The 25,134-nt window shown below is 42.8% G+C and overlaps 2 protein-coding genes and 1 long non-coding RNA gene across 4 annotated transcripts; all 3 read right to left on the bottom strand.

The window, feature by feature from the left end:
• Positions 1-1,147: 1,147 nt before the first annotated feature.
• On the bottom strand, positions 1,148-24,978 carry Hspa14 (heat shock protein family A (Hsp70) member 14). 2 transcript variants are annotated; one of them, XM_075970474.1, is made up of 14 exons: positions 24,801-24,978; positions 23,320-23,400; positions 23,156-23,238; positions 14,760-14,808; positions 14,512-14,617; positions 12,831-12,921; positions 11,012-11,116; positions 10,062-10,223; positions 9,383-9,538; positions 7,193-7,295; positions 3,905-4,117; positions 3,344-3,517; positions 2,212-2,282; positions 1,148-1,367 (listed from the first exon to the last, which is right to left on the bottom strand). In XM_075970474.1, the coding sequence occupies exons 1-14, from the start codon at positions 24,855-24,857 to the stop codon at positions 1,289-1,291; spliced, it is 1,530 nt and encodes a 509-aa protein (XP_075826589.1). In that variant the 5' UTR covers positions 24,858-24,978; the 3' UTR covers positions 1,148-1,288. The 2 variants fall into 2 exon arrangements, with proteins under 2 accessions (XP_075826589.1, XP_075826590.1); XM_075970475.1 differs by lacking the exons at positions 23,156-23,238; positions 23,320-23,400; positions 24,801-24,978 and adding an exon at positions 19,143-19,265.
• Positions 16,340-19,136, bottom strand: LOC142848429 (uncharacterized). The gene is made up of 2 exons (XR_012910414.1): positions 17,513-19,136; positions 16,340-17,463 (listed from the first exon to the last, which is right to left on the bottom strand). It is a non-coding gene; the product is annotated as an uncharacterized LOC142848429 (long non-coding RNA).
• Positions 19,453-21,251, bottom strand: Msantd7 (Myb/SANT DNA binding domain containing 7). Its single transcript, XM_075970477.1, has 2 exons — positions 20,556-21,251; positions 19,453-20,041 (listed from the first exon to the last, which is right to left on the bottom strand). Exons 1-2 carry the CDS (start codon positions 21,115-21,117, stop codon positions 19,518-19,520), a joined length of 1,086 nt encoding a protein of 361 aa, XP_075826592.1. The 5' UTR covers positions 21,118-21,251; the 3' UTR covers positions 19,453-19,517.
• Positions 24,979-25,134: the final 156 nt, after the last annotated feature.

Below are 25,134 nucleotides of genomic sequence, written 5' to 3'. Positions count from 1 at the left end.
GGAAAGCTACAGGTAGTGGGCAGAGCCAGATCCAGAGATGTAGGTTACAGCCGACAGGCCATATAGACAGGACCCAGTCTGTTGGAGTTGGCAGTATGACAGTGTGTCCTTGATGTCAGACATGGAGCTACAAGATCTAGCATTTGCCTTAGGAGGTTTTGATCTTGTTTTGGTCTGAATCCATGCTTTTCTTTAGGGATGAAAATATTTATTCAGTACCATCATATGCTAGAATTATGTAGTTTGCTTTTCAAACGTTGGAAGGGCGAACAGCTAAGAGTTTGTCTTGAGTATATAGCTTTTTTGTTTGTTTTTTTGAGGCAGGGTTTCCTCTGTGCAATAGTCCTGGCTATGCTGGAACTTGCTTTGTAGGCTACTGGCCTTGAACTCATTGAGATCCGCCTGCCTCTGCCTCCCAAGAGCTAGGATTAAAGACTTGTGCCACCACTACCTGGTTGAGTATAAGTAATTTTTAATTTAGACTTTTGAAGAATATTAAACAATGGGGACTTTTGGAGACGGACTCAATACATTTTTCATTGTGTGAAAGAATAAACATTTGAGATCAGGGGTAGAATGTTACAGGTTAAATATAAAATATTCCTCAAAGGTTCGTGTATTAAGAGTTAGGTGCTGGGTGGGAAGGGACTGGATCTTGGCAGTTCTGTTCAACTCAATGGATTGGATTCATGATTTGGTGGATGGAAAGTAAGGGGGTGGGGTGAGGACAGGTGAAGGGAGTTTCTTGCTCTGGTTCCTCCCTATACTCCTTCGTCTGCTTCCAGTCTACAGTGATGTGTGCTGCAGTGCCACGCCCTCCCCATCATAATGGATGGAAATCTCTGAAACCATGAACAAGATAAGCCTTTTCCCTTTGTAAGCTTTTATCTTGGGTATTCTGTCACAATAATAAGGAAGCTAATACACTACATTCTGCAACTGTTCTCAATTATTAGGAAAGGCATTTAAATGCTTGCTCTTATCAAGAAATCAACAGAAGTCTTTTAAAATTAGAACATTTAATACATCTAAAATTTCCAGTAAATTTTCTTTCAGTCTTAACAACTTACGTCTTAAATATCTTAATTAACAAGTCCCTATTTTCCATTAATAATGGCTAATCTTCTATAAAAAAAGACTCCAATACTTATTAATGAATTGTATTTTAATAGAAACATAGCTTATACTATTCATTGAAAAAACATTTTATTATAAACATCACTTATACACAAAACCAAATAATGTTGACACAATAGTTCTAAAAAAATTCTTGGTTTATCTGAAACAGTTACGATGCAACTTCAACAGTGATGGCTTCACATTTTCCAGTCTCTTGGTCTGTGCATGTCACCTGTAAAGATCCATCCCTAAAGAAACAAGAAATAAATTACATTCCATAAGCTCAATTTATACAAACACAAAGTCACTGAGAAGACTGAAATTTTCAAAAGAAGTTTATTAAGGTAAAGATTAAACACAGTTTGGTATCCTTAAATTCAGCATGTGTTATTTCAAGGAGGCTCTGAGATTTCCTGCTATATCTCTGAGACCAGCTATATACTCTGGAAATCCAAGACAATAAAAGCTTAAAACTTTATACAAGCTCAAGTCAGGTCATGGCAAGGTCATCCCAGTGAGTTCAATATCCTTTCTAAGTATGAATTGCAGAATATATTGTTTCTAAAGTCAAATGGGAAAGATTTACTTGAAATAAACAGTGGTAAGATGGCCTGGTCGTAAAGAAAAGGCAACAGCTGAATTTAATTAGTAAATTTCCTAGACTAGCTTTTCCATAGCAATAAGGGTCTATAGAAGACCCACAACACTAATTAGTTGGTGTACACGTCTTTCTTTTTTTTTTTAATATTTATTTATTTATTTTGTATGCAATATTCTGTCTCTGTGTGTTTGCAGACCAGAAGAGGGCAGGAGAGCAGACCTCATTACAGATGGGTTGTGAGCCACCATGTGGTTGCTGGGAATTGAACTCATGACGTTTGGAAGAGCAGGCAATGCTCTTAACCACTGAGCCATCTCTCCAGCCCCCTGTACACGTCTTTCTAAAATAAAAGCTTTCGTAGTGGAAATGTCATAGGGAAATTGCTGTAGTGTTGTAACAAATGATTTGCCTACCATGGTTAACTTAGTCAAACTTTAATGGAACCAAGTTTCAGAAAGTCTTCATAATATTGTAAGGATTTAATGATGTACCTTTTCATAGTAAGAACAGCTAATATATCACGTAATCCGTTTTCTTTTTTATCTAAATCCTGAAGCACAACCTGTTTGTGCAAAAACAAAACAAAAACAAAGATGATTCAGTACTTTTACTGCAAAGGATCAAAATTTAGTTTTTAATCATAACAAACCTTTCAAAATGGGGCAGTTTTCAACTATCCCACCATTTAAAGAGCATTCAGAGATTAGGGTATTAAGCCTTGTTAAGTACAGATATATCCTTCAGAGGAAGGAGATATAAGACAATTAATGATTTTGTCCCTCTTTTATGTCATATCCCATTAACATGACTGCTGCTAAGAAGTACTGTCCTCAAAAACAAAGAGCACTTGGGGGTGGGGAGAAATTAAGCCACTATCAACAGTAACATAGATTTTGCTCCAAAATACTTTCAGTGTGTACTTGGAATGCTACCCATTTAAAAGAAATATACAGAATTTGGGGATTATATTCGTCAGAAGAGGTGTTATGAAGTCTATAAAATTTTAGTTTCTGAAAGACTGGTATTCCAAAAAAGCAAACTAGGAGTTTGGCACTGCCTTCACATACGTTGCCAAGATTAGACTGAATAACCTCACAAGCAAGTCACCATCCTGTGACTCATCTGGAAAAGGAGGCGAGAACAGATGGAAGCACAGAAACATCCTCTTCCCAACTTGGTGCCACATAACTCCTGCAATTTGATTTTTTTTTTAAATTATCTTATTTATTTTGCAAGTGCATGTGCGTCCTTGAGACTTGATATGAGTGTGGAGATCAGAGGATCACTTGAGTCGGGGGTTCTATCTATTTGAACATTACCTCACATAGCACCTGGCCTTTAGCAAACAGAAAGTTTGATCTTCTCTTTCCAGTTATGTAATTACTAAGATTGACCAAGAGCACAGAGAAGTGGCAGAATCACAAAATGATTTCATTCTTATTTTTTTTAACACTTTCAAATGAAGGATCACTCATTTCTTTGCATTTTAAAAAAATGAGTAAGAAGAATATTAGCAGACTACATACACTTTGTATTAATGGTGATATCACTGAACTGACTTTAAAAGGAAAAGCTAAACATTTGCCTGGGACAAAGTTAGAGTGTCCAATTTTGTGTATTTACCTGTGCAAACTTAGTCTCCTCTTTAGCAGAGTTCTTCCCCTCAGACTCATAGAGTTCAAGGCAAACGGAAGATATACTGCCAGGGGCTTGTAGGGTGTGCTGTCTTCGGGCTGGCAGAGGAGTCCCGGATGGAAACAGTACTGTGAATCTGTTAGCACCGGATTCATCAACCCCCTAGGAAGCAGGAAAGCAAGGTGAACACTCTGTTTTTTATCTTTACAATGGAAAATAGCCTGTTATTCCTGCTGTAAAGAAAATATATAGTCCTTGCTGACGATCTGGAAAGTAGACAGAAAACACGGGTACAAGACCCAATTCCACCTCCCTTTGTTTAATTACATATGGACACATAGCTCTCTCTACATATGCTAGAAGCTGGTCTTTAAAAACTGTACTTACTTACTACAGGGCTTATTACATATTACAATGAAATGTAATAAATGAAAACTTACAGCAATCAATCTGTAGTAACTTTATGGAGATGAATAGAAAACTACACACACCTTAACTAAGATAACCTTGGCTGAACACTGTATCATAAGAGAGTCATCCCCTAGTTACCTTAACCAAAATATCCTTGGCTGAACACTCTATCATGACAGAGTCATCCACTGAAGTGCTCTCTTTCCCAACAAGAATCCCAGCTTCAATGGCTGCACCAATAGGGATGACCTCATCTGGAGGGATGGAGTTGAGAAGCTCCACAGCTGGGAAGAGATCTTTAATCAGCTGCTGCAGCCTTGGAATTCTTGAAGAGCCACCACACAGCACAACCTGTAACATGAAGAATACGATGAGCCACTGTAATACATGAGACCGTGTTTTGACATATTATGTTATCTAACACACAAACGTACTTAACATATCCTTTCCTCTCAACTAATTTAAATTTAGAATCACAGCATATAAAATATGAAAAGAAATATACTGAGCTTATGGTTAATATGAAATCAATTAAACAGAAAGTAGCTAAAATTCTGTCCTATTGGGGGCTGGAGAGATGGCTCAGCGGTTAAGAGTATTGCCTGCTCTTCCAAAGGTCCCGAGTTCAGTTCCCAGCAACCACATGGTGGCCTGCAGGCAGACACAATACTGTATACATAATAAATAAATAAATCTTTAAAAAAAATTCTGTCCTATCCCAATACTTTGTAAGAAATGTTTATGTATAGGTATATATTGCTAATCTCTCCATTACAGAACTTTATTACAATTTTTTTTTTTGCCTCTACCATGAAAAAACAGCAAGGGCCTTCAGAAAAGAGCTATTTTATATTTGTACAAAAACTGTATTTTAAGCACCCAGTATGCTATCTGACTAAATCTCATCTCTGGAGAGCTACTACTCTATAAATCCCTAAGGATTCTCCTTGATTTATCCAATCAGCATCTGAGACGCTGGTCATGCAGAATGAATAAACACACAGTTGGGGAAAGTTACTCATCCACAACTTTTTATTTAATAATCTTTTTTTTAGGGGAGGGGATATATTCAAAACAAGGTTTCTCTGTGTAACACTCCTGACTCTCCTGGGACTCGCTTTGTAGACCAGGTTGGCCTCGAACTCAAGAGATCACCTACCTCTGCCTCCCAAGTACTGGGATTAAAGGTGTGAGCCATGATCGCCTGGCTATTGAATAATCTTTTAATGGATGCTTTCGAACATGTGGTGTGAGACAAGAGGTGCCAGGCTAACCTTCAGGTGAGCGTATGAGAAATACCAGGGTTTTAAAAAGTGGGTTTACTTTTTTTTTAATTTTTATTTATTTATTTATTATGTGTATAGCCTTCCATGTGTGCCCACATGCCAGAAGGGGGTGCCAGGTCTCATTATAGATGGCTGTGAGCCACCATGTGGTTGCTGGGAAGTGAACTCAGGACCTCTGGAAGAGCAGTCAGTGCTCTTAACCACTGAGCCATCTCTCCAGCCCCAAAGTGGGTTTACTTTTAAGAAGGAAATACTTTCCTAAAGTTTTATAACCCTCGTGAATACCCACAGAACAAAAATGCAGAATGTTTTAAAAATTCTCATATTCAACAAAAAGCTGTATTAGTAAATTATAAGTTAGCACCACCCTCCTCCTCCCAAAAAACCTGCAAAATTTTGGCTTTTTCATTTTAGGATGAAAAGTACATAGTGTTAAACTAACATGACAGTAAAGAGTAGGTTTTAGACTAAATAAATTATTCAAGTACCGAATCTCAGAAATGATATTTCTTCTGCCAACTTAAATTTGAATAGAAAATAGTTTTCATTTATATTGTAATTTGTAATACACCTTCTGTACAGTAACATAGTTAATTCTCTCTTTCAGGGGATGAGGGGAAGGCTGGACTGGGGGGGGGGGGTGCAGCTAAAGGGTAGAGATGGTTTCATATAGCCCGGGCTCACTTTGAGCTCTCTACAATGCACTCAGGAATGACCTTGAACTCCTAATTCTCCTGCTTCCACCCTCCCAAGTACTAGAATTAGTGTTCGCACTACCTTACACATGGTGCTAGTTATCTGTTCTTACTACTAGTTTTCGTTGTTTTGTAAAACACCTGAAAACATAGCTAGTGCCTATCTGTTAGTGCTTCTGTGGATTAAATGTTTAAGTGCCTATAAAACCTAACCGCCCATTCTCCTTTGCTGTGGGAGAACAGGCCATTGTACTGTTAGTCTTGTCTAGAAGCCTGACAGAGCACAGTCATACCGTATCTAAACAGAAGCATTAGAGGTAGCAGATGTTCTCAGATGTTCCTCCTAATTTACACTCCATGAGTGGGAACTGCACATGGCTGCTCCTTTAACCCTCGTCCTGTGTGAAGCCAGGGCAACAGCCACGAAAGCAGAGCTCCAGCCACTGCCTGCTACTCACATGCAACCTGGGCAAGACACAGATGTCTGCTCTGGAAAAGCACTGAGCGGAGCAGGGCAACAGACGAAAGACAGAGGGTTTTCAGTTCTTAAAAGCTTGTATACCCAAAGCAAGAGTCTAAGGCTTAAGACTATTTTACCTCAATTCAAGCAATTCAGAGTTGAACTGTAGTGGCAATTAAATGACAGAGCCCCATGACAAACCAAGAGGGAACTGACACTAACTGACCATTAGCAGCTGCTTTGGACCGCTCCCCGGGGGGGCAGCCCAGTTTCTGTTCCCAAGAACCCTCAGAATTAGCTGTACTACTTACTTCTACGGTAAAATACTGCCACTCTCTCTTACATTGTCTATAAGGTGCAGATAATGACATTGCAATTGTGCAGCTCTTTCCACTAAACTTAAACAGCACTCCAGAGGGAAGCCATAAACTTCCTAAGGTCAGAAGGATCCAGACCCACAAGGCCCACCTCTAGGTTACAGAGCAACAGTTGCTGGGGACAGCAGGCAGTGGGGTGGGGCTGCCTGTAAGGAAAGGGCCCTTTAGGGAGGCAGAGCTGTCATCCATGCTGGTGGGGGCTTTCCCATGATGCAGCTGTCCAGGAGTTGCAAGTCATTCCCCCATTCGGGAACGATACTGGGTTAAATCTGGCTTCTACTCCAACCAACCCCAAGATCTTCAGGAAATCACTTCATTTCTGAACTTGAGTGTCTCAACAAATTGGGGCAGATGACAGTACCTGCTTCACAGGACACAACACTTCGACATCTGTCTGTCTCACGTATAGATAAGCATATACTGACATATACAGTAAGGGTGTTTTGTTTTTTTCTTTTTGGTGAGGAAACAGAATATACACCTACCTATGTGAGTTTACCAGATCATAATTAACAAAAGCTCTGAAACCAATCTTTCTACACCATTATTCCCTGTGTTTTAAATCTGAAATTGCCCCTAACACAGATTAGGAAAGGAGAGAGCATTACCTTGTTAATGTCATCTGCTGTGAATCCACTCTGACGTAGGAGTTCTCGGACGGCTTCTATACATTTGTTGAAAAGTGGAGAACAAAGCAGCTCAAACCTTGCTCTGCGTGCACAGATGTGAACATGGGAACAGAGAGAGGGCAGAGCAAAGGCTTAGTACAGTGTGACTTCTCAGCAGGGAACGCCAACTTCCTAAGAACGGGTTTGCAGGTCACTAAGTGTGTGTGTGTCCATATGTCCATGAGTTATTCACCTACACATCGGACGGTATTTAATATCCAATTCAAAGGGAGAGCTGTCTTGCTCACAGCTGACCCATAAGCGTCAAAAAAAGAAAAAGAAAAAAAGACTAAGAAGATGCACAGACACACGGTATGCCCAACAATAAATCTGCCGACTCCAGGAGAACCTCCATTTGGACCATTTTGCTATGTTTCCTATGTTCAAGCTTTAACAATTATTCCTAGTTACTTCCCTTTACAGCCTGAGATCACAGTATAAGAATATCTGGTCTGTACTAAGAAAGCCGTACACTACGTGTAACACCAAAACGGACTCCCTCCATGAAAGCTATACTACCCCATTTCATACTGTTCTTTAAGTTACCACACTTTATTAATGAATGACAAGAACTCAGAAATCTCAAATGCATGGCAAGTTCTACAAGTTGCCAAGAGTGGTGGATCACTTCTTTGATTCTCCTGTAATCAATTTAATTTCTCTTAGATTTATTTATATGTGTGTGCATGTGCGTATGTAAACATGGAGGAGAACTTAGAGAGTAGATTCTCTTCTTCCATCATGTGGGTTTCAGGGATCGAACTCAGGTCATCAAGCACCTTTATCTGCTAAACCATCTTGCTGACCCACATTCAATTTCTCAAATGCAGATAATTTAAAATTTTGTTACCTATAAAAAACTAAATATTCTTTATGGTTGAAATCTTTTAGATAAATCCTTAATGAAAAACAACAAATTTCATTTCCTTTTCCCATGGATATGAATAAGCAAGCACACACTGAGTATCTGAGCGAACGGCCTACAGCATTCTGAAAATAGAAACCATGTGAAGCTTCTCCACCTCTCGAGAGAGTTCAGTGCACTCGGACACATTTTCTGTCCTTTGGGCTGCACTAAAGAGCCAGCCACTAACCACAAAGGCTCCCAAACCAATGTTTTTAATATTTCCCTCTGTCCAACATGACTTTAATTTAAACATCATGGGTAGGATTTTCAGAAAAGCCAACAGAAGGGAAGAGCCTCAATTATGAGACAATTATGAGATGGAGAAGCTACCCAAAACCAATCAAGGGAATCCTAAAAACACAGCTTGGGAAGCTGGGTAATTCTAACTGTGCTTCAAAGTAGTCTGTTGTCAGATTGCTGTTGTGGTAATTGCGACAGGCTAACTAGAGTTATCGCTAGTAAGGGTGCAATATGAGAGGCAGGGTGGCATCCACTCACCTGGGTGAAGATGCAATGTCTTAGATCATATAAAAGACAAGCTATGTTAAAAGCTGTTTTATGCATATTAAATCTTGTTTATGAAATATCATAGAAATGATTAAAGTATAAAATATTGGTTAGGGATGTGGCTCAGTTGGCAGAGGGCTTGCTTAGTATGTATGAGGTCCAGGGCTCTACTACTGCACAAACTGGTATTTTAGCTCATGTCTGCAGTCCCAGGACTGGGGAAGTAGATGCAGGAGGACCAAGAGATCTAGGTCATCCTAAGGTAATGAGGTTGAGGCTAGCCTGTGCTATATAAGACCTTGTCTCAAAAAACAAAGGGTTGGGGAGATGGCTTGGTGAGTAAGAACACTTACTCTACAAGGGTAAAAACCTAGGTTCAAATCCCTAGCACCCATGTAACAAACTAGGCACGGCGACATGTTCCTGTAACCCCAGCATCAGGGACAGTGAGGGGATATCATGGGCAACTTTCTCGAGAGCTCACTGGCCAGGTAGCCTAGCCAAAACAGCAGGCACAAGACCAATGTCAATCTTCAACAAAGAGCAATAATTACAGAGCAAGAACTTTGTAATCCAACTGTAACACCTATTTAGAGTGATAAAAATAAGCTTCAAATTTATCCCTACAGATAATCAAAGAAAAGCTGTACATTGGAAAATTATATGCACAACACACTTCCAGAATGTCTGAACTTTCTTTTGTGTATCAGTTTTACCTGGACACATTGCAATCAAAATCTTGACCTTCATACAATGAATCTACGAAACAATTGGCACTTCCCAAGGTTGACAAAGAATGTTTGGCCACTTCAGCACTGTTGATCAGTTTCATCATGGCTCGGGCATTTCTTCTCACGTCATGTTTGAACACCCTAGAAATGTAACAGTGGAAGTTTAAAGGTCCTGGGCTATTTATAATTTAATAATACCATTACAGCAACAATGAATTAATCAAATACTAGTAATGTGGTTTTTAATGCTGCTAAACTTTTCTAAGCATATTGTCTGGGTCCTTTATTTCAGGAAAAATAACCAATTTTTATATTATTTTGAATGGCTGTATTAAGTAACCATCAGAGTCTATGGCATGTACAACAATCATACTAGCGACTACGTGCCTCACCTTTAAACCAGCACATAATCACTGTGCATGGTGTCTGGGACACTGATAGTTCAAGGTGCTGGGACTGAAGAGATGGCTCAGCCATTAACAGTGTATTATACCTGAGTTCAGATTCTCTACAAGAGGCTGAGTCACCTCTCCAGCCACATAAATAAATCTAAAAGAAAAACTAATAAGTAAAACAAAAAAGAAAAGAAAAAAGAAAAGTTTAAATTGGGGAAAACCAAACCAATCCCTTGAAGAGAAACCTCAATCAGGAACTGGGTACTCACCTCTGAAACTCTGAAGCCAGATACTGCGCCAAGGTTTCTGTGAAATGTGCACCCCCTACATTGTCATTGCTGTTCGTTGAAAGAACGCGATACATCCCACTGTTAACTTCCATGACGCTGAGGGATAAGGATGTTCCTCCAAGCTTAAATACCAGAACATGGCTTCAAGGAAAGGAGAAAAAGAAGGGTGACACACCCAAGACCCAAACATTTCAAAGCCAGACTGCACCTCTGGACCTGACAGCAGCTGTCGCGCCCTCGCCTGTCTCTAGACAGTGCTGAAGTCAGCCTTGAACACATTCTTGTGAAACCAAATCACTGCCCCTTTCCATCAGCCACGCTGAAGAAGCCCTTTTTATGAGGACTAGACTTCAAACACTAACTATGAATCTGAACAGAATCAAGTACAGAAATCCTGTTAATTTTACACAAGATACCACAACAGCTTATGGGTCTAAAGCACAAGTACACTAGAAGTCAACTCCCTTAATTTGTAACATTTTTATATTAATCTAGCTTATCTCAAAATAATCTCCTAGTGATTTATACACTTTAGTTTCTCTAAACATGAGAAATTTGGACAGGGTCAAACAATTTGGAAAAGTCATCACTGTATCTAAATTAATTTCTCTAAGCGTGTGTGGCCATCAACTCTGCTAAGGTAATGCCGACTGTTTCTAAGCATGTTTAAACACTGGAGTGTGGTAAGCTCGGTAGCACTCGAGTGTCAGCTGCATACTGGATCAGTCTGTAATTACCCAATTTCTACAACAAAATGAGGGTGACAGGAGGACTCTCAGCTTCCGCTTTCCTGCTTTCCCTACCTCCTTCTCAGCTGTTCCGGACTAGTGAGATGAGAGTTTGACGCGCCTTTCCTATGCCAAGGTCGGCACCATGCTGATGGGCATAACTGCTATAATCGCATTGAAAACTACAGATGTGGTATTTACCTCTTCCCAGTGGGGCAGTCTTGTCCAATCCCATAAGCAAGAAGAGCTGCAGATGGCTCATGTATTAGTCGCAACACATTAAATCCAGCGGCTCCAGCTGCTTCTCTGTAAACAATTTGCTTTCAATGAATCTTAGATCACAACATGCTCGGTCCTATACTTGTAGGGGTGCTCTGCTGAAAGGTTCGTGCACCAGCAAATGATACTCAAAGACAGTGCAAGAAATAGAACATGTGGAAAGGAAAGGACTGGAATCACTGTTTAAAAATACACTGTTCAGAGCCTGTTTTCTTGACAAAATAGTTTGTGTTTACATTGAATAAGAAAAAATAAACTGTCAGGGCGAGGGGGTGGCTCAGCTGGTAAACAGGCCTGCTACACAGGCATGAGGGTCTGGGCTTGAATCCCCAGCACCCACATAAAACACAAGTGTGATGGTGTGTGTGTGTGTGCACACGCGAGCACGGCAGGGGACAGGACAGGATCAAGGGGCTTGACAACCAGGCCGCCCAGGCATATGGTTGAGGGCCAGGTTCAATGAGAGACCCTGTCTCAAGAGACGGGGTGGAAAGTGACTGAAGAAGACAGCTGATGGGGGACCTCTGGCCTCCAAAGGTACCGGCAAACACACATGCACACTAAACACGTGTGGATACACACAAAAAAGAAATGGGAAAAGATAGCTCTCAAATACATCTACATTTAAAAGAAAAGAAGTTCACTTCTTTTGGGGGAGTCTTTGGGCTCTGGAAGTCTAGAACAGGTACCTTGCCTCCATATAGCTCAGAATATCCCCCTTTGAAGCAACAACCACAGTCATAATGAAAGTTAATTCTGAGGTCAGAGCCACATCTCACTCCTCTCTATGTACTCTACTGGAATATACTGTACCTTAGGAGGTAAAAGAAATCAGTAATTTTCGACTGAATGAAGAAAGCAAATCTCCATGATTGCAAATTTTAGGAAGTGATAAAAATGTCTAAAATATTGTGAAATTCCCCAATTTCTTCACTTTGGACCAACAATTAATTCTCTGCTTGCTACAACACAGGTAAGGGAACTCACACTCATGCCACCTGTGAGAGTCAAACCTAACCTTTTCTGCTTAGATGTTAAGAACTAAGATAAACAATAATTAACTGGTTTCAAGAAATCCCCTTTCCCAAAGTCTGGTATTTGACAAATCAGCATCCCTACTTAAGAGGAAGCATTCTCCTCATGTCCAGAAGGGACTCTGGCTCTCCATTAACACACACCTGTGGTGCCCATTAGCTTATCAAGGTCTATGAGAGCTTCTAAACTCCTTCAGCCCCCAATCAACATGTTCCTGTTACACATTTCAAAGTCCTTGACCCCACCTTACAGATTTCCCACCTCCCAGGGACCCAGTTTCATTAAAACCCTGGAACCCTGCCCCTTCCTCACAACCCCAGCCTCCCTGAGACAGCCTAGGTGGTTTGGAATAAACATATCTCTTTTACCCTTGGAAAAGCTATTTTGGTTTCTTTACTGTGCCCATTTTATTCAATAATCACCCCTTTTATTCTTTTTTTTTTTTACAGCATTCTTATGTATTTCCCACATAAGCTTCAATTACATGAAACAGGCAAAGTGCAGTTCCCAATAAAACAGCTGAGAAGGCACACAGCATTTAATACTAAATTCTCTTGGTGCTTCATAAAAAGAAGTATTAATGACATTACCATGAAATACAAATGCCACTGTACTGCCTAGGCTAGTTCCAAATGTAACTTCACACTTCATTACTGAGTGTGATTTGTATTTCTTCTAACTAACCAAGTTAAGGCAGTACACTTACCCCAGAGCAGATTTTTGCTTTTCTCCAAAATCAAATGGGACGGTAATAACTACATCATTTGCATCTGAGCCCAAGACAGAATGTGCTGTTTCTGTACATTTACAAGGAGACACAAATACATTATGATGAGACACGTCAGGTGATGAAACAAACGCTCTGTAGTTTCCTAACCGAGGCCAAAGATCTTCTCACTAAACAAAACTCCCAATTTTGCCCACCCTGTCCACTCCCCTCCTATGGCTCTTAAGTCATGAGTGCTTCTTGTGGTTTTCATGATGGCGTGTGAACACAGAACCAGGTACTTCCCAAAGAGCCTGGCTCTTCAGTCTTGGACTGAAAGCGAAATTAGATTGGGTCCAGGAACTAGTTCCAAAGACATTAATGTGAAGATTAATGTTACCAAGCTCAGGACATTAAAACACTGCCTTGCCTCTCACAAGATTTTCTGTTTGTTTTTCAAGACAGGGTTTCTCTGTGTAGTCCTGGCTGTCCTGTATCTCTGTAGACCAGGCTGCCCTCAAACTCAGGTCCACCTGTCTCTGCCCCCTGAGTGCTGGGATGAAAGGTGTGCGTCACCACAGCCAGGCTCTCACCAGATCTTAACAACTGCAAAGCTGAGCCTGGTAAGGAATATACACTAGAATTCCCCAAACTGTTCTACAAAGTGCACTGACTCTCCCGGCCTTTGTCTGAAGAGGTGATAAACCAGAGGGCAATCAATCTGTCCACATCACCACGGGGAGGGCACTACCGACCTTGAAGTTCTCAAACTGTTTAAACAGCTAGAATCTGCAGTGCGCCAAAGCAGTGCTCAACACGTCTGTGATTTTGGAAAGTTTAGAGTTCAGAATTTTGGATTAGGGATTCTTAACTGGCAGATTCTAGGGAGATATCCCCAAATTTGAAAATCTCTAAAATTTTAAATACTTCTGGTCCCAAGCATTTCAGATATGAGCTACTCAGCCTGTCCTTACAGGGAAGGTTAAGGTCAGAGCCAACTGGTGGCCAAGCAAAATCTAGTTTAGACCTAACTGTGAATTTGTGGACTCACTCACTGTTTGTTTGTTTTTTTTTTTCGAGACAGGGTTTCTCTGTGGTTTTGGAGCCTGTCCTGGAACTAGCTCTTGTAGACCAGGCTGGTCTCGAATTCACAAAGATCCGCCTGCCTCTGCCTCCCGAGTGCTGGGATTAAAGGTGCGCCACCACCGCCCGGCCTCACTCACTGTTTGTCCCTTCAAATCTTTTTGTTTGCTTGCGTGTGTGAGCGCATGCACACATGCATGTGCATGTTAGGATGTCTTTAACTTGCCAAGAACTCTACAAGTAGGCCACGATGGCCAGCCAGCAAGCCCCAGGTGCACATCTGTCTCCAGCTTCTCACACTGCAAACCACCGTCCCAAGTCTTTTGAAGTTAAGAGTTAGGGGCTGCAGAGGTGGCTCAGTGGTTAAGAACATGTATTGTTCTTGCAGAGATCCAAAGTTCAATTCCCAGCACCCACATCAAGCAGCTTACAAGTGCTTCTAATTCTAGCTCCAGAGGATACCTCTGCCCTCATGCACATATACTGACATACACACTTGTATGTGTAAATAAATATCACATATATTTACATACACACACACACATATATACATACATGAAGTTGTAAAGTAATTTAACCATCAGTTTTTGTGCAGTACCTTTCATTTTACTGAATATCAGTCTGGCAACATCTTCCGGATTAACAAATTTTGTTTCCTCCCCAATATCTATTTCGTATCGCAATTTCCCATTTTTCTCAGTGACCTAAAAAAAAATTACAATTATGCCAAATGTAGAAAAATTTAAATAAGAACTTTAAATGAATTTCAGTTTAACACTGTATGTCATGAACTTTGGCAATTAATTGCTTTGAGTAAAGAGGAGAGAGTAAAAGAACCATACTCACTGAACATTTACTTTCCGAGATGTATTTCTGAGCTTGTGGATCGGTAGGGCTGTTCATAAAGAGATAGAGATACCTTAGCATTAAAAAATTAATATTGTAGATACATAAGGCTTAAAGAAGTCTGTACTCTTAACACCACTGAATAGATACAAAAATATATCAACAATTAAACTGATCAATAATAAAAGAGGCTTGAATTTAATGGAGGATTTTATAATAGCTATAATTGTTCTTTGCATTTGAAAGTAATTAACTATTGTTCTGACCTTGCCACACATTTTTGAATGAACTGAACAATGATCTTATACCCTACACTTTAACACCTATGACCTTGCAGACCGAACCAGAGATACAAAGGAGGTTAAGACTGTAAACCCAGGGTAAAGACTTCACCCCACATTTGTTGCTGGGTTTCTATACATAAAAATACCAAAAACCAAAATTTTGAGCAAAAGTATAGATGTTGCATATGGAAAATTGTACCAAAAGACATTGTTAATATCCATATAAAATACCAAATAATGGCATCTATGAAATGTAAAACTGGGTTATGTCGCTAAGATGTTAATGTTTGCAGCTAACACTATTTTCACTCATAATACCGAGGGGGGCAGGCTAGGTGTGCATTATTTTAGAGACATGCTCAGAGAGGGGTTGTGGCTTACGGGACAGAGCCAGGACTTGACCCCAGCTTACACTTCAGCAGCCTTCCCTAACACTGTGAGTGAGCACTATGTGAATTCTGTTTATCAAAGACAGGTAAGAACTCTGATCCTTCACTTAGTTTCATGTAGAAATTGAGACAGACTACTCTGCCCCTTCCTAGCAGTCTTCCAAAGAGCCGTGGCTATTCTCTGTACGAAGTATTCAGAGCTTAATAGGAGCTGGAAATTAGTAGTGGCCAGGTGAGAACCTTATCCTCGGCCGTCTGAGGGGACAGAAGGGTTTACAATGAGCTAAACTGGTCTAGAATCCTAGAATCACATGCAAGTTCATCTTCCCTTTCTCCGATCACCTAAAAATTGAGAATTAATTAGTAGAGGCCAGATGTAAGCTTGCCCCATGTGTCACAGCTTATTAATGATATAACTGGCCAGCAATGAGATCTACAGTGTAGAAGTTAGCTTGCTTTCTTTTCTTTCTTCCTTCCTTCCTTCCTTCCTTCCTTCCTTCCTTCCTTCCTTTCTTTCTTTTCAAGAAACTGCCTGGCCCTCCTGTTTTTCTGAACCATGTGACCCTCATTCCAGATATTTTAAGGGAAGTAGAAGAGTGAGATTTTGAACCAGTGTTCTAAGTTCTGCATAATTCTCACATATTCAGAACAGAATTCAAGCTGACCAGGAGCATCTACTATATGGAGTTTAAGTTATTAGCTAATAGCATAGGATCATTTCAAGGAAGGGTGTTTACGGAATTTATAGAACTAGAAATTTATTTCTTGACTGTCATGAAGAGAGGCTCTGAGGACAGCGTGCAATACACACAAAAATGACACTGGAGACTCACAATAGACACAGAGAAAGCAGGATGGAGGTGACAAAGGATCAGCTGTCATCAGAAAGCAGTGGACAGACCCACAGTTCCACACAAGTCAAAACTTTATTTGCCCACACCAGGATTAAGGTATGTAACAGACAAACAGGCGGTGGGTGGCTGGCATAGAGGGCACCTCATTCACATTGCGGATTCAGGAGGTTGGTCCTACCATGGCATCACAGCTTCTCACCAGCAACGCCATGTCCACCCTCTCAAGTCTGACAGTTATCAGGGCCCGGGGTTTGCTAACACCAGCACTCACATGCTATGGCCTCCTTCACACTCCCACTACACTCCATGCCCACATCTACACGGACATTCACCTGTGTGCTGGGTCCTCACAACACCCCTGTGAGGTAGGTAGGACGGACGACTGTTAGTTCCCACATCAGATGAAGATCCTAAGTTACAGAACAGTGAGAGGCTTGTTGGAGGTAATGGGAAGGTGAAGGTCAGGCCTTCCTTGCATGTGGCCTCTACCACCGAACTGTCTCCTTTAGTATTTTGCAAGTTTTCTTGTTAACTCCTCAGGACCTAGTATTTGATTCCCTTATTTTGGTTACTCTGCCCATTAGGGTTTTCAAAATACCTCAATTTAACTCCACTTCCGTTCCTTAGCATTTCTCCCATATCGAATAGATGCCCATCTACATATGTCACCATTTGATCTCTATGGCCAGGTCTAAGTCTCCTCAAAGTACTTCTCTTCCTCCACCCCCCAGAATACTTATCAGTATTAGCTTTATTTGGTTACAACGTCATGGCCTAAAACATGAAACAACATACACTTATATATCCACTTCAATGAAAGAAAGACATCTTTCTACGGATGTTCAGTATGATGCTCAGAAATCTCACCAGAGTATCAATAGACATCAATACTATCGAGGTGTCCTTAAGTCCAACTGTAAACAGTATTTCAAGCATACATTAATAGCTACTGAGCTCCCGCAGCAGACTGAAAATATTATAAAGAGCTCACCTCCACTTTTACCATTCTAGAACTGAAAGGTATTATAAAAATTATCTAGTAGAAATTCCTCAACCTAGAGATTAAAAAAAATGGTGGCACAACTAGGGTAAGTGGTTCAGCCAATGAAAACAATTGTGACAGGATTGGAGTCCAGGAGTCCTAGGCAGACCCCAGTGTATTGCACACACACACACACTCATGTGAGTTCTAGCCAGACCCCAGTGTATTGCACACACACACACACTCATGTGAGTTCTAGTTAGACCCCAGTGTATTGCACACACACACACACACTCATGTGAGTTCTAGCCAGACCCCAGTGTATTGCACACACACACACTCATGTGAGTTCTAGTTAGACCCCAGTGTATTGCACACACACACACACACTCATGTGAGTTCTAGCCAGACCCCAGTGTATTGCACACACACACACTCATGTGAGTTCTAGTTAGACCCCAGTGTATTGCACACACACACACACACTCATGTGAGTTCTAGCCAGACCCCAGTGTATTGCACACACACACACACACTCATGTGAGTTCTAGCCAGACCCCAGTGTATTGCGCACACACACACTCATGTGAGTTCTAGTTAGACCCCAGTGTATTGCACACACACACTCACTCATGTGAGTTCTAGCCAGACCCCAGTGTATTGCGCACACACACACACACACACACACACTCATGTGAGTTCTAGCCAGACCCCAGTGTATTGCACACACACACACACACTCATGTGAGTTCTAGCCAGACCCCAGTGTATTGCACACACACACACTCATGTGAGTTCTAGCCAGACTCCAGTGTATTGCACACACACACACTCATGTGAGTTCTAGGCAGACCCCAGTGCGTTCCGCACATACACTGCTCGTGTAGCCTCATCTTCCAACAGTGCGCTCTTACCCCTGTTCATGGCTCCAGGGACCCCACCACTGTTTTGTTCTTTTCTTTACTAATCTACGTGTCTAGCTTTCCTGTAAGCACCTGACCGCAATGTACCCCACTCACCCCCCAAAAAACTCTTAAGACATTTTCTCCCAAGCTTCCTAATTGCAGGAGGACTTTTAAACCCCTAAGAGTCTTACCTGTGTTTTCTACAGCACTACAAGACCTACTAAGAACCAGTTCAGTGACGGCCAATAGCATGGCAGCGTAGTTTATCACCACTATCTCCCCACAGGGATGTGTGTCTGGGTGAGGGCTTGGGCTGAGAGCCTCTGGGATCGGCCTCCATCACCTCCCAGTACTCTCAAAACTAAAGGGCAAACAGAGCTGCTCTCGGACACCACGCCCATCAGTCCTATGATCTCCTGTTTATATCACTTAGGAAAAAAAGTTACTCTGGATCTAGATGTGCCCTCAGTAACATGTTAGGGCCCAAACCAAACATCAGCTAACAGAAACAAATGCAATCGGCCACAAGCAGATTGGAAATGGATATAATCCAGGTTGTTTCCATGTTCAAATGGCAACCACAATGTAAACATATAACATATGCGTCTAAACGGGCTGAAATAATACAAAAGGCAAAGAATTTACTCACACTCTCCACCTTATAAAACAGTCACCGTTTTACCCTCTCGAAGTCTACCAACACTAACCGCTTACCTCCACAGTGCACAGTACCGGGTCCTCATCTCTATAAGACCAGCAACGAGTGAAATGACGGCAGGGAAGCTGGTCTGAGAGAAGTGCTAGCAAGTAGGTATGTCAGAGACACAGCGGTGAAAATGTAAGCGACAAAGACACAAACACAGCTGTGCCCAGACTAGTGACCACAGAGAGGATTAAGGACGTACAATCTCAATCTAAGAGACACGGGACACCACTACATCTCTGTATGTTGTAAACGACTGTGCTTACCCCAGCTTCGCCTCAGTCAAGGGCAAGCGCATTCATAACTGACATGTATATAGTGCTTTGAAACCCTTTGACATCTATAAGCCACTCGGCCCTCACAACAACCCTGTGAGGTAGGCAGGCAGGAATGACTGCTCCCCTCAACAGACGAGGAGACTGCTGGCAAGGGAAAGATTGCCTCACAGGGTGAGCAGCCAGGACAAGCTAGCTATAGATTTGTTCCTTCCGGTTTCTACTAGGCCGCGCTTCCATTCCTCAAAGGCCTTTCCGTCAGGGAGAATCTCAGGAAAAGACACAAAAAAGGAGCCAGGGTTCTGGAAGGTAGCTGATAGAAATGGAGTTGTACCAGTCTGGGAAATACATCCATCCGATCAGCTCCTAGCTTTTGGTATTTGAAATCAATCTCTGAAGCAACTTCTCAAGCCCTAGCTGGAAAGCACCGGTTGCTTCTTCCACGGCCGTCACCAAGCGTCTGGCGGCGATGACGGCCTCCCTGCGCAACTCATTAGCGGTGTCTTGCTGGGCACTGGCCTCCTCCCCAATAGCAATCAGCCTGTCCAGCTTCTCTTCCTCTCTCTTGGAGAGTTCTCGTGCCAGTCTCCTGTTTTCTGCCAACTCAGCTGCAATGGTCCTGGCCACTGAGCGCCTTCTTCGCCTCGCCCACGGTGGAGGGGGCTCACTGGTCAGAGGTCTGTCTCCACTAGAGATAAAAGCAACTCTGGAAGAAGCACCTGGAGGCTGTGCTGTGGAGGCTGCCCCAAGAGGGTTTCGGCTGGTGCTGGTACAGGGACTGGATTCCCTCGACACACTCAGTCTGGTCACGGGGCTGCTCTGACAGGGAGCAACTGCACCTCTGAAAAGGTGGTGGGAGCTGCTGTAGCTGGGGGTCCCTTGAGAGCACCCTGAAAAACAAAGCCACAGTGTTGCAGAGAGGACATTCCTGCTAAGGGAATGCTTGCAGGCAGCAACAGAGTTGCGACGATTACAAAAGTAGGGTAGTTCTTAGTAAGGTTTCTTTCCACGAGGGAATAAAAGGAAATGATTCTGTAATAAACCTGGCCCCATAAGTTACCCAAGACCCTTTCCATGTGGCTATGCAACCCATTCTTTCCCCTATGTATTCCTAAGTACCCATTACAAATAATGCCAAAGCTGGACATAGCATTCAGTGTTGGACTCTTGGCAGGCACGCACAAATCATGACCAAACTAGCATGCTTTCAAAGAGCATGTTTTCACGTGCGAAGAGTCTGACTATATATGTAAGCTCAGAGTTAAAAACTTGGAGTACTTGAAAAAGGGGGGTCCAATGAGACAGAAATCAAGAGTTATGCTCAAGATGGTGCTACCCAAACTTTTAACACTACTTGGGACCAAGCAACTCTGAGCCCCAGTCCGGTTCATGCTTGGGAGTTACCTGCACCCGAGGAATCATCCCAGGAGTCCTCAAGGTCACTGGCTTCTGGTATCCGGTCACAGATTCTCAGCTGACAATCCTCATCTGATTCCTTAACTGTTTGCAAAATACGCTGATGACCAGCTTCCTGTGTCCTTTTTGCTTTCTGCAAGCTGGTTCCCTCTTCTCCTGCAGTGACAGAGGCCACTAAATCCTGATTACAGTGCTTGGCCCAAGAAGCAGCCTCCATTAAGTTGTCTAGGTCCGTCACTCTCTGATTTCGAAGAAGCTGGTCCAACGTTTCATAAAACGGACAGTGTGGGGGATCCCCTATACTTGTGGCATGGGCAACATAGGCCTTTAAATATAATGCCTTCAGAACTTTAAACTTGGAGCGGCACTGGCGTTCGGTGCGGCGGAAGCCTTCCTGCTGCATCCACTTAGACACGGCCTGATAGACATCTGCATTATGATGCATAGTCTGGAGGCGCTGGATGTACTCTGCCTCGCCTAGTATGGAGAGAAGAGTTCGTGTCTCCTGTCTGGACCAACGGATGCCCGCACTGCTATTGGTGGTGGCCATAGTGGACTGGGAAGGAAGGCTACTGCAGCAAGCTCCTGGGCAGCAGGGTACAATTTTGAAGGCGTGGGGAAGTTCTGTGTGCTCTCAGCATTTTTCCAGGAGCCAGCCGGTTCTTTCCTCTCAGGGCTAATGGCTGAGAAGTCAGGTCTGGGGACCACACTTCTGGCTAGAAGGCCACAGGGGAATGAGAGTTACAGGGAAGGTGTAAGGATCATTCTGGCAGCAAGCTAAGTAGTACTTCCTGTGTGTAGGTCAGAGGCATAGGGCCAAGACTCTGGGAGTTCATCTATGCACAGGAAGTACCCGACCACGGGCTTAATGGCTCGGGAACAAAAGGACTGGCTCTTCTACCGAGGGCTAAATGCACCCAAGGCTGAGACCTGATATAACCGCGTTTTACAAAAACAACCATGGTCTGGTTAAGTGGCTAGGCAAGGAGAAAAATAACCTGAGCGTGAAAAAGTACTAGCAGGGCTGTGGTCTAGTGGTATGTCTGAATGGTACTCGACTTTTACTAACTTTGGTTTATTTATTGTGTGTGTCTATGTGTTACCCATCTGGCGCTCCACGGCATTCTTGCTAAGTGGATTTAGCTTTCAAGGCCAGACAAGTGAGCCTGAGCTGGTCTGCTAATACAAAGTACATAATGTGATAAATGACAGTCACGGCAGCCTAAAGGAAACAAATCAAAACATCACCGGCTTCCAGAGGATAGATCTGGAAATGTTCTCTGTCTTGACTGGCTCAACATTAGTGTCCTGGTGATACTTAACTATATAGACTTGCTGGACAGTGCCACTGGGGGAACGGGTAAATCTAATAATATACTGGTTGCTTTTATTTTCTTTCGCGTGAAACTAGGATTATCTCCAGAGGGTAGGGGTTACTAAAAAAACTGCTAGCTCCTCAGTGACTCTGGCTTCAAGATCTATCACAACTCCCCATTTATAATTAAAAAACATTTGATACCAACTTTTTAATATGCTTAACAATACATTTTAATAATACTACTAAAGCTAAAGGCTATGGGCACATACGCATCATACACACACACAAAAAAAATCTGAATTTGTTCCTAAATATTGTGATATTGAGTTCAGTGTACTAAACAGGCAAGAGCTAGTAAAATAAGTATGTTATGTAAATGACGTATTACATCTAACTAACAATTTTTAAGTTTTAAAATCATCACAAGGAAATGTCTAATCTTTACATTGTCATTAAATGAAGTAGACCAGGGTGGAGCTGAGGACTACGATGAGTCCTGACCTGCAGGCTTTCCTAATCCACCTCTTTAATCTGGAGAAGTCACAAATTCCAAGTGCCTTGACTCCTCATCTGCCAAGAGCAAAGGCCAGAACCCGTCCGACCAACTTTTATGGGGATGCTGAGAGGATTCAATAGAATCATAGATGTGAAAGCACTTAAAATATCACCCAGTACTACCACACCAGAGAAAATGACAAGGCCCTAATTATTATGATAATCTATAATTTGAGGAGACAGAAGTCTGGGGAAGGAAGCTTCTACAATTTTCTAATTAAAGTCACAACAGATGATTGACCTGCTTCTTAAGACGTTAATTAAGCTGTTTCCCCAATGATTACAGATGTGAGTCAATTGGAAAAGCAGTTCCCAGAAAGAGGCAGAAGGGCCCCCTAGGAGGAAAATCGATAGCAGCTACATAAATTATGACCAATTTGAAGAGATTTCACAAAACTCAATCACCATGCAGAGAAATCTTCACATTCCCACAAAATTATTCAAGTTCACTCAGTTAAAAAAAACATGTAAAAATGCAAACTGCCCAAAGTACCGCCTGTGACTGACACAAATGGCCAAGAGTAAAGGAACGCCAGCATTCATTAATACCATCAGACCTGTCAATAAGAATCCAATTTCTGAGCAAACGCACTGGGGAACCCCCCCAAATGACTATCATCAAATAAACTGGAGTATCTCTAGGTTTGCATTTTGCCTAGACCCTACAAGCGTATGTTTTCGGTTAGCACATCTTAAAAAGGACGTTCCATCATACCTTCTGCCAAGGAGCTGCTTCACTTTCACTACTGTGCTCGAGATATTTCTTACTCTACTTTGCTTTGCTGCCAGCCCAACAACCTGAAAGAGAGCAGCACATGAACGACAATGCACGCGAGCCTTCATTATTTTCAAGTACAAAGACGGGGGTGAGAGAGAGACCTGTTCATTTTCCGAGTAGGCAACGATGGCTGGCGTGACTCTATCCCCTGCATCGTTCGCAACCACATCGGCCCGGCCATCCTAAAAAGACACAGACAAGGGTTACTTCTTTCGCATTGGACTACACAAGCTCACCGAACATACCTGCAGGGCGTAGACTTTTAGAAGAGTCTTTAGTCAGTGATGGCCATTTAGGCCTTGTAGTAACCGTTTGTAAACAATCAGTGATGGTGACCTGAGATTCAAGTGGTTGTTCTTCCTTTGGGATTTCAGAGCCTTTACACGACCCCAAGTCACAAGACCTTCCTGGCAAACCAGGAATTCTGGCAATGGCTGAGAATTGCTTAGGTTCCTCAGACAACTCCGAAATCAGTAAGAGGTTCTGGCATTTGGAAATTGACTTGCTAAAAGGTCTTTGGTGTAACAATGAATATAAGAGCTTCTGTAAGGTTACTCTGGGGTTCAGTCCTCAGAGACTGGTTCAGCCTACAGCTTGCAATGTCTTATTACATCCTGCAGTGTCTCTCTCTGTATCATCCTGCTTTACCTTGGCATTTATGCCAGTGTTACTTTGCCGTCTATTTGCAAAGAAAAAAACGGTTTATCAATCTTTTAACTGCCACTATTAGTTTCACAGCTTATACTCCATGCATTCCCCCTCCCCCGTTAGCTCTGTACAATAAACCGAATCAAACATTCTATACACAATAACTAGCAAACATTGCTACTAAGACTCTCCCACAAATACACCTTTCCTCCCTACTTTCCTACAAATGCAGTAGCTAATCCCTTGGGACTTTCCTTATAAATCACGTAACGCTTAAACCCGGAGTGGGTAAATTCCTTGTCGTTGTTCCTTCTGCCTCGATATTGAGGAGAAAAATGTCACAGCTCCTTGTCAAGTTCTCAGTTCCAGAATCACCAACTGTGTACTGCAGTGTCAACTCTTTATCAGCTACCCGTCTCTAGGTTGCAGTTCCACAGCGCTTCTGGTTGTCCAGAAATTCCAAAGACCTCCCTACTCCGGGAATCCTGAGCCCGTGATGCCACCGTGACCTGGGTCAGCTGTCACGGTCACTAAGATCTCTCTGGCATCCAGGGGATTCTGACATTCAGGATTGTTCTAGGTATCTTTACAAGAATGATGACCCCCCCCCCCCCTGACGTCTTCTGAACCCTCTGGTCATCCTATGACCACGGCCTCCTAAGTGAACTCTGCAGGTTTGAGGTTCCAGAGACTCCTCTGGGTATCCCATGGCCTTCTTGTTCCTCGAAAGCCTCAAAGGAGACAACAGCCCCGACGTCCCAGGAGGGAATCCCGGAGTGCCCGATATCCCTTCCGCATCCACCCTCCACGCAGCGGGCTTGGCTGTGGAGGACGAGCAGAGAACCCGCAATATCGCCACTCGCTCGCACGTAAGGTTCCTGGGTCGGGAACAGGGTAGACATCACAAACCCCAGAGCCAGCTTTCCAATCTTACCTTGTAGACAGCCACACAGGCCGATGTGCAGCCCAAGTGCACGCCGATCGCCGCCATGAGGCGGCGGAGACCACAGGAGCTCAACGAGGGACCCTTCCTTCAGCAGGCACCGCTAGCGTCCTCGGAGCAAGCCCAGCAGGCACTGCGGAGACTTCACGTTCCCGCCCGCCTACTGCATCCGGCCTGCTGCGCCGGCCTCCCGAGCCGCAGCCAATCAGCATAAGGATCCCGCCTTCCTTCACAGCGGTTAGCCAATAATTTTAGCGCATCACTCCGCGCTCCCTTGGAGCCCTCCGTGCATGCCGTAATGCGCATGCGCAAACCGGAAAGGGCC

Source organism: Microtus pennsylvanicus, chromosome 4, assembly GCF_037038515.1.
Source record: "Microtus pennsylvanicus isolate mMicPen1 chromosome 4, mMicPen1.hap1, whole genome shotgun sequence".
NCBI lineage: Eukaryota > Metazoa > Chordata > Mammalia > Rodentia > Cricetidae > Microtus > Microtus pennsylvanicus.
This window is presented reverse-complemented; position numbering and strand designations above follow the sequence as displayed.